Source organism: Lotus japonicus, chromosome 5 (genome assembly GCF_012489685.1).
Source record: "Lotus japonicus ecotype B-129 chromosome 5, LjGifu_v1.2".
NCBI classification, from domain to species: domain Eukaryota; kingdom Viridiplantae; phylum Streptophyta; class Magnoliopsida; order Fabales; family Fabaceae; genus Lotus; species Lotus japonicus.
In genome coordinates, this window is record NC_080045.1 from 30,841,846 (window position 1) to 30,851,822 (window position 9,977).

Here is a 9,977-nt window from a genome sequence, read left to right on the forward strand (position 1 = left end):
GTGATTTTTTAATTTTAATTTATTGATTTGTGTTACTTATAGCATGCTCTGTTTGATTTATTGCTTTCTGAATTTTTGATTGAATTACCTTTTATTGAATTGTCGTTAATCGAGTTTTGCTTGAATTGTTCATGTATCTTATTCGCTGAATTTTCTAGGTTGACATGAATAATTTTTGAGCCTAAATAAGTGATTTTCATGAGTTTTAATGTAATGCCCCGATTTCTCAACCGAGGAATCGCATTAGAAACCTATCAAAGTCTAAGGACTATTTTGTAATCCTATAAAGCAAGGATATATTTTTTTCTTGAAAAACAACTAAACACTTCAACCATAAGGTTTGAAACATAACATAGCCTTAATTAAACATCTCATTCCCGACATATAATAATAGTAACTTTCAATAACATAAGCATATGGTTTTAAAATAAGTACGCACACTTAAACAGTGGCGAAACAAGGTTTTAGTAATTGAGTTTTTAGGAGATGAAGAAGACTCAAACACAGACTACTAAAAGAAAAGACCAAACAACTCCTTCCATCTCTGCTCCGCCGCTTACTATCCCTTCTCCATCTCATGCATGGCTAAGCATCGCCGGAATGCTCTCCATCGCCTAATAGCCTTAAGCGCTAAAACAACAAGTAGCAAACAGAAAGGGTTAACTCCTTGCAATTACCACATATAAAAGAGAAAACATGCTATTTGAATTTAATTACATAGCATGGTAAATAAACTAGCAACTTAACTCAAGTTAGATGACAACTCATCCTATCAATCATGAAATCGAACCATATATTTAACAGAATCAAACGATATGGTTTTAAAACAGATATCAACAACTTAACAACATAAATTAACTCAGGAATCAATAACTTAGCAGCATAGATTAATTCAGATAACAATAACCTCAACAGTGTAGATTTAGATCAAATTTCAATAAAACCAACAATACAAATCAACTCAGATATCAACAAAACCAACAATATAAATCAAATCAGATATCGTCAAACCCAACAATATAAACCAACTCAGATATCAATAGAACCAACAATGTAATCAACTCGGATATCAACAAAACCAACAATATAAATAAACTCAGATATCAACAAAACCAACAATATAAATCAAACAATAACGTCTCGCAAGACGGGATAATCACGTGGGACAAACCCACCTCATCGCCACTTTAGCGTCTCAAAGAACGGGATAATCACGCGAGACAAACCCACCTTATCGCCACTCTATAACGTCTCGAAAAGACGAGACAATTCTGTGGGACAAACCAACTTCATCGCCACTTTAACATCTCAAAAGACGGGACAATCGTGTGAGACAAATCTACTTCACTACAACTTTATAATGCCTCGACAAGACGGGACAATACCGTGGGATAAACTCACCTCATCGCCAATTTAACGTCTCAAAAGACGGGACAATCGCGTGGGACAAATCCACCTCATTGCCACTTTATAACGCCTCGAAAGACGGGACAATCCCATGGGACAAACCCACTTCATCGCCACTTCAAGCAAGTCAAAACATCTCATCCAACTCAGTAGTCACTCAAACAACAATCTCAAATTCTATAACCAAATAAGGATAATCACATGTTATTCATATTATCAACAAGCATACGTCTCATCAAAATGCATACTAACTCAATTCACCATTTCAACATAACAACAATCAAAGTATCAACAATAATCAATGGTCGAAACCCCAGAAAACCCACGCATGTCTCTATTGTTTAACAATTGCTAAAGCCTCAGGAACAGTCAACATAAGCAAAGATATAACATAGCAAAACATGCCAACATTTCAATCAATCGCCAAACAAGTTAAACACCTTCATCTCAAATGCATGTAGTGCGATTAAACATGCAAGACTCAAAGATGCTTCTAAAACCGAGTTACCCTTACCTTCGTGAGTAGAAGTAGTGCATATACGTTGGGAATGGTTTGTTTTCTGAACAATGGACGTTATCTTATCTTGAATTTGGAAGTTGAAAATTGTTGGGTTGTGACTTGGATGGTCACGAATTTGATTGATTGACTTGAGCATCTAGGACTTAAAATTTGAAGTGGCAATGAGATGATTATTTATCCCATGAGATTGTCTCACCTCATGGAGGTGTTTTGAATTTCTTAAAGTGGTGATGTGGTGGTGTTTGTCCCACATGATTGTACCGTCTTAATAGATGTTATTAAACAATTCATCTCGGTAGATGCATGTAGTTGCATCTAGGACTCACTTTGGAAATTGTTGATGTGTTGTTCTTTGAATTGTTGATATTTGTTGCAATTTAGAATTTATTGTTGATAATTTATTTTAAATATGTTGTCCTATTATCTATAAATTTTAATTCAAAGGCATGATTTTCTTGTTATTTGAAATTGATTTTGTTGAGTTAACCATTTTCTGTTTGCTACTTGGGCTTAACGCCAATTTAGACAATGGAGGACCACTTGGTGATCGAGCATAGAAACAAAGAAAAGCTTGAGGCAGCGATAAAGATGGAGATCTATGGCTGCTTCTTTGATGCGAAGGCTATGAAGAAACCTTAGTTCTATCATTTCGTTATCTAATCTTTTGAATTATAGTTTTCCTTTAGTTTTGTTGAAGAACATGGATGCAAAGATAATTATTTTGAAATGCTATTATATTATTGAATATTAATTCTATTGTAATTAAGGATCAACGTTATGAAAATTTAAAATTGAATTGTTTTCTCAAGCAAGGAGACGAATAAAGCTTGTCTGAACTTGGGTGATGATGGGCCACTTTCGAAAATTATATCACCTTTTTGAAAAAAAAATCCGAGTTAAGTCTCTAGACTTGTTGGGTGACTAATGTGATCCCTGATTGAGAAATTGGGGCGTTACAAGGTGCTCCAGAACCTGAGGTGATCAACCCAAAAGAAACACATTCTTCTTTTCCCCTTGGACGTCTTGCTCGGTTGACCACGTCTCCGAGGAGTCTCCGAACTAGTCTCGACACTCTCCAAAATCCCACACCTAAACCTCACACTCGCAAGAAGCAGACTCAAGAGAAGGATGTACCTCAGAACAACCTAATTCCTTAAGCCAACCGTCACCGACAGAAGAAATGGAACAACAAGAAAGCTAAAGTTGGGAACATCAAGGTAGGGAAGGCTTCTGCTCCACCTTCCAACCGAGGGACCTTGAAGAAGAATAGAAAATAAACCTTTCTCCCAAAGACCCTGCACAACTAAAAGATCTGCAATAGGTTCATCTCCAATATGCACTTCCTCTGCACCTGCTGTAAGGCCAAGATTTGGTTATGTGTGCATTGTAAGACCCTGATTTTATTATAAGTATTATTTATAATAAATAATAATGAGTGAATTTTCAGTAATTACTAAATTACTGTGTATGACTTATGTGTGTGGTTATTTTTATGTTTAGCCTACGTGTGTGAAAATTTTATTATTTCAGAAAAATAATAAAATTTGTGTGAAAATAATTTTAGATGATTTGATTTTGTGGATTTTTGGCCAAAAATAAGGATGGTGGCCAAAATTTACATGGAAAGATATGATTTTGATTTGTTGTGATTTGGTTGCAACAACTTGTGAGAACATATGCTTGGTTTAAATTGAAGATTGAGTTTTTTTTAGAAAAAGGGTTTTATTTCAGTTTTATTTTATTTAAACGGGTGAAGGGTTTTTATTTTTAAATTAAATTTCTAGGAGATATGATAAGGAATTAAAGTGATAGAGATAGAAATTTGAAAAAAAAACCCCTAATCACTGGTGGTGTGGCCGCGGGTTTTGTGTGGTGATAGGGTTGAGATTTGTTTTTTTCTTTTTCAAATTAAGAGAGATAAAAACCTTATGTTAAAGAGTTGAGAATAGAAAAACCAACAGTATCACTTTTACGTTCACAACAACACTCTCAAGAAAACAAGGTTTTGCGTGTTGAGGCTAGAGAGAAGAGTGAGAACTCGCGAGCAAGGCTGAGGAAGAAGAGCGTTCGTGACCTAGTTGAGGCATCATCACCCATCTTCTCTTATATTCGTTTCTGGCTAAGGTGAGGGTATTCAGTCCGGGTAGAGGTCTTAAGGTTGCTTTCTAAATGCATGTTTTGTGATGCTTTATGCGTATGAGGTTGTGTATATGATGATGCTTGATAAATCCATGATGCTATGCGAAAATCTTGAAGTCTATGTGAAATCCTTTGATGTTGTAGAACCCTTGATGATATGCAGGATGGTGTGATAACATGCTGTTTTTATTTCTTAAAAGAGTTGGTTGCTATGCTTATATGATTCTTTCATTGAAAAGCATGATATGTATGATGTCAAGATTTGATGCCATGATACTTGTTGTATGCGTGTAACATGAGATTGTATGAGGTCAAGATTTGGAGACTTAAGAAAATTGTTTACTATTGTTTAATTTTAGTAACTTGAGATAAGAGTTGTGAACCATTCGCTTGCAAGTAGTGTGAATGATTATGGTAATAGTGCTAGGAATAAGCTATGGACCATGAGAACGATGGTACCGTTAGAGACAAACGGTGTACTTGCACGCGAGGGAGATTTGTGGTTGACTGTGTTGGTCCCACGTGATAACCATGATTGAGTCATGGGATATGGATTGACTGTGTTGGTCTCCATGTGACTGTGGATTGACTGTGTTGGTCTCCACGTGTTTTGGGTCGACTGTGTTGGTCCCCAAGTGAATGTTCATCTGCGGATGATCGAGATTGGATCCAAGGTGAAAGGTGGTTGTGTGATGTGAGGACGTTTAGCCTAACTGAGCCTTTAGGTTGTCTAACTATCGAAAAGAGAACATGTAATGCGATATTTACATTTTTACGCTTAATATACAAGTGTGATTGAGTTTTGCTGTATGGAAGTTGACCCTCTCTTGTTTGCTACGTGTTTGTTTGGGGGGGGGGGGCTTAACCCCAGATGACAATCGTGAGGAGGACGGGTCATTCTTGGGAGATCATTCTCCATGATGAGCAGAGAGGCGAAGCTTGGGTGGCCGACGAACACCAAGTCCGGAGAATCTACGTCGGCAGTGCTGCAATTCGGTGTTTTGACCAGCAAGGAAAGTGGCTCGAGACCCATTTGATGAAAGGAAGAGTGCAACTCATGTATGCTCCACAACGTTTTTAGATACCCCTTGAGGTGGATTCACAACAATCGTCAAACATGAGGTCTGAACCGGAGACGGATCCTTCAGAGTTCGTGCCAGAGGATGAGATGGAGATTTCGATGGATTCAAAGCTGATGCCGGGACATATGGCGGAGGAAGAAGAACTTCTATCGTTGGAAGGAGAGCCTTGGAACTAGGAAGATCCATCTGACGACGAAAGGAGAGCTAGGAGCTTTGTCGATCGGCATGGCAACAATATGAGATGGGCGCGGGTGGTATCTACCAAGGTTTGCTAGATTACATGAGGGAGAAATTTCCAAGAGAACTGGCACAGGAGATTGAGACAACTTCCGGAGAAGAAGATTAGGGAAAGGGCTGAGAGTTATTATGTACTTGCTGGGGAGAGAGACTCGATTGGGCACTAAACACTTTTATTTATTTCAGTTTTTGAATAAGTTGGATTTTGATGTAACCTTTACATTTTGATTTGAACCTATGGTTATACGTTTTGTTTCGAATGATCAATCGAAGGTTAATGTGATTTTATTTTCCGCATGGATGTTTGTGAAAATTAAGTTTAAAGAGCTTTTCGTAATAAATGGTTTGTCGTTAATTCAAGATTTTAATTAATCGGCGAAACTCCTTGCGAAAAGTGATATTGGTTACTGTGTGACTCTCGAGAAATCGGGGCGTTACATTGTGGTATCAGAGCTCCGGTTGAGAAACCAGATTACTAGGATTTGGGACACACGAGTTTGTGGACTCGGTTCTATTTTTGTTTTGGGTAGAAGTCATTTCTAGGTTTCCGCGGTGAGATTTGGGTAGAACTTGTGTGCTAAGATGTTTGCTGATTGTTTGTGATTTGTATCATTGTCGTGATACTTGCGATTGAGCGATTGATTATATTAGGATGTTTACTATTACTGAGACACCGGCATTCGGTTGTGGTTCTATTGCTAAACAGGATTTGCATCATGCCGCCGCAACGGGACCCAACAACCGCTCAACTTGCTCAGGCTATGGCCTAACTGGCTCAGGTGATGACCCTACAGGCTAATGCGGCTGCTACTTAGGCTGAGGCTCAGGCTCAGCGGGATGCTGAGGAACATGCCAGAAGGGCACAGAGAGTGGAACGCGATCTGGCGCAGGACCAGATTAGGATGCGAGCTGATTTCAATCGACACGGCCCACCTAAGTTTCAAGGTGAGGTGGAGCCGGAAAAGGCTGATCTGTGGATTCAGGAAATGGAGAAAATCTTTAAGCTCTCCTCCATACATCGGAAGGAGAAAAGGTGGGTTTGGCTACCTTCATGCTGAAGGGAGATGCTAAATATTGGTGGAGGAGTGCTAGACAACTGATGACCGACAATCACACTACTAGAAAAAGTATTTTCTACATCAGGGTTTTTACAACGGTTAATGAAATACCTGATGTGAAAGATAAACCGGTGGCAATATTGAAATTATTGTGAACTTTTATGAGAGTTTTCACATCAGTTGGGAATATATCCGATGTGAAAAGTAATTCGTGAAGAGTTTTTACAATGGTTGATACAATAAGCGATGTAAAAGCTTACAAGGTAATTTTCTTCGACACTGTAAATTCATTCCTCCTTTTGGTTGAACATTCCGCCAAACTCCTCCCCTTCAAGTTCCATGACTTCGACCTCTCCCTCCTTCGCATCCTTCAACCACACCCTTTTTCCCTAAGATGGAAATCGATTTCCAATCTCCTCTGTTGACTTAGATATCGGTTTGAACAGTGGAAATCGGTTACCAATTGTTACTGGAATTTCAACCAAAAAACTAAGTTTTTCAATCCTGATACCTCTTACATGTCTTTCTCCAATTGACTGAGTTTTTATGTGTCTTTGTTTATTATTTCTTAAGGCTCAATTTTTCAAATATGGCAATTGTGTGCAGGTGATTGTGAAGAAAGCTGACAGAACTGGTATTCCAGTAAGAATTGGTAAGAAGAAGTAAGTTGCCTACTGTCTTGCCTTTTTTCTCTGCAGAATCAAGTCTACGACTAGCTTTGTTGTGTTTAGATTATAATCTTGCTATCTTGTATCTTTCTTTTATTTATTGCTAGTATAATAGGCTATGTCTTTATCTTGGTCTCAATGCATTGGCATAGTTAATTGGCCTCCAGCACTACAGAGCCACTACTGCTTGACTTTGTTATGATCTAGTTTGGAGATCATTTAACTGAACAAGAAATATGGTTGGCTAAATATTTAAGACCAACTAGCTAAGTAGGGATTTCGGGTAATATGACTTATGCATAGTGAATTAGTGATGGTTGTTTGGATGAGGGATTGTTCTGATTTATGTTACCTTTGAATGAAACTGATATTTTTTTGAGCATGTCTTGAACATTGAAGTGTGATATTTTTCTGGTTGGATGGAGTAAATATTTTCAATGTAAGAGAGGTGTGTGATCAGAGCTCAAGGGTAGTTGGTTTCTGGGAATTCTTTTCCATGATATATTGTATTCTGTTAGAGTATGCAATATACTTAGTCATTACAAGCTGATAATTTATGATGTGAATAGACTCTTAGTGGGTTAGTTTCTGTACTCAGGCTCTAACTAATTCTATTTCTGTTAAAGAGCTCAACTTGTACAGGGATTTATATACCCTCATTCAAACAACTTATAGATAGGTAGTTCCTTACTGTCCTGTATGACATTCTGAATAGTCCAAGCCATTGATTCAGATCTCATAGCATTTATAACAGAGAGAGAATCTGATTCAACAATCATGCTTATTTGTTTCTTTGAAGGTTCATGGATTGGAGCTTATTGCTTTAAAGTTTGCTGTTTTTTTTATCCAACCTAGAGAATATTAATACTACCATGAAATGATCATAACATGAGAAGGATATACAATAGTAAAATAGGCTACCAAGCATATATAGATCCAAATCCATATGAAAGGAAATAAATTAAGCATGATCTTTGTATGAAACATATACAAATTTGCTGGAATACGATATATTTATATAGTTCACACTTTACAGAACCAACACAAAGATCATAAAAGGAAAAGATATAGAATTAGAGAGGTGAATATGCATGAAAGTTTATTCAACTCACTGGAAGATATTGCAGGCAGCATATCAATATAGAGATCTTTCTCCAATTTTTGGAAATGGCCAGCAGCTACTAGCTAGAAACTCAAAGCTGAGAAATGAGAATGATTGATTGCATGTGGTTAACCCTTATGTTTTGTCTTTGGTGTTTTGTTCTCTGTTTCCTACTTGGATGGGCTGTTTCCAAACTATTTCATCTTCCTTTTTAATATATCTTTATCCTTTCAAAAAAAAAGTGTAAATCATTAGTCATTCAAGTACTGTTATCTCTTGCATTCAGTACAAAATATAGAGCAAGAGATGCCTAGCATCTGTTAACTTCTTTCTGCTGGTTTTTGCTATATAAAGTTGATTGGTGTTTTAACTGATGCAGCCCACATTACACAATGATCTTCATTCACAAATGAAGAATATTGCTACAAAGTAAGTGTATATTTTATGTCGCTTTTGTTATATATTATTATGTCCTTTTACACTAAAATGTATAACTTACTTCGATGATTGTTTTTTATATAGAGCTATGGCGGTTTATCAATTGGCTAAGGGTAATAAAAAAAAGACTCAATGGCTTCATCCCAAAGTAAGTGTAGTGTAGATTATGGTTGCGTCTTGATGTTGCTGTTTATACTACTTAACACTGGCTGTAATATGTACTGTTTTGATATATATATTCAGTGTATAAAAATCTATTCATTTGTAGGCAAGGTTGCAGCCTAATGGGAATGATTGTGGATATTATGTGATGAAGAATATGGTTGACATTGTCTCTGCTAGTATTACTAAGTCTTGGATGGAGGTATTACAAATGTTTGTCTCCCTATTTGTCTCATTGTTTGAGTTTTCATCAAAATGTCACAAAATAGGTATTTTAACCTATTCTACAAATTGTAGGTATTCAATGATCCAACGGCATTAACAGAATAAGAGTTGTATGATTTGCGAAACAGTTGGGCAACTTGCTTTCTTGACTTGTATAAACCTTAGAATTTATTTGGTATGTATTTAAAGTTTGTGCCTAAACAGTCTGAATTAAAGTTTGGGCAACTTGTTTTTTACATTATAACATGGATTGCTGATCTCTGTATTTATTGCATCTGTTTATAGGGTTCAAAGTTGCTCACCTCCGCTACTCTCCTAATTTATGCTTATGGTGCTGGTGGCTTTCTTGCTTGGGGGCATTAATTTGCTGAACTGTTGCTGTTTTGCTGAATTGTTGTTGTGTTGCTGTTTAACTATTTTGTCCTATTTTCATGAGCTGTTGCTGTTTAACTACATTTAAAGAACTAGAATTGCTGAATTGTTCTAGTTCTTTTAGGCTATTATGTTTTTTTTTGCTGGGACCTTGGATGTTTAACTCACTTGAGAGTGTGTTCTCAAGATCTCTTTTTATTTTAATAAATTTTCATTAAAAAAAATATGTATATTCAGGTCAAATTCGTGTAAAAAAAAAAAAGAAAAAAAAATGGTTGAGCATTTACATCGGTTTTTAGTCTAACCGATGTGAAAAGTATACATTTCACATCGGTTTTTTGTCTAACCGATGTGAAAAGTATACATTTCACATCGGTTGGCTGATTGAACCGATGTGAAAAGTGTACATTTCACATCAGTTGGTTGACTTAACCGCCCATCGGTTATAAACCCGATGTAAAAAGGTTAGGAGATACCACATCAACATTGTTTACATCGGATAAAAACCGATGTTAAAACTCAAAAATACCCGATGTGAAAACTAGTTTTTCTAGTAGTGTCAGGTGG

At 36.7% G+C, this 9,977-nt stretch overlaps 1 protein-coding gene across 1 annotated transcript in view; it reads left to right on the forward strand.

Moving 5' to 3' along the window:
• The window catches only part of LOC130719433 (probable sodium/metabolite cotransporter BASS4, chloroplastic), a 37,204-nt gene extending 27,803 nt beyond the window's left edge, over window positions 1-9,401 (forward strand). The window contains exons 12-16 of the mRNA XM_057570062.1: window positions 7,050-7,085; window positions 8,593-8,642; window positions 8,736-8,799; window positions 8,920-9,015; window positions 9,324-9,401. Coding sequence (XP_057426045.1) covers window positions 7,050-7,085; window positions 8,593-8,642; window positions 8,736-8,799; window positions 8,920-9,015; window positions 9,324-9,401 — 324 coding nt within the window. The remainder of the gene's footprint in view (window positions 1-7,049; window positions 7,086-8,592; window positions 8,643-8,735; window positions 8,800-8,919; window positions 9,016-9,323) is intronic.
• The last annotated feature ends 576 nt before the right edge of the window (window positions 9,402-9,977 follow it).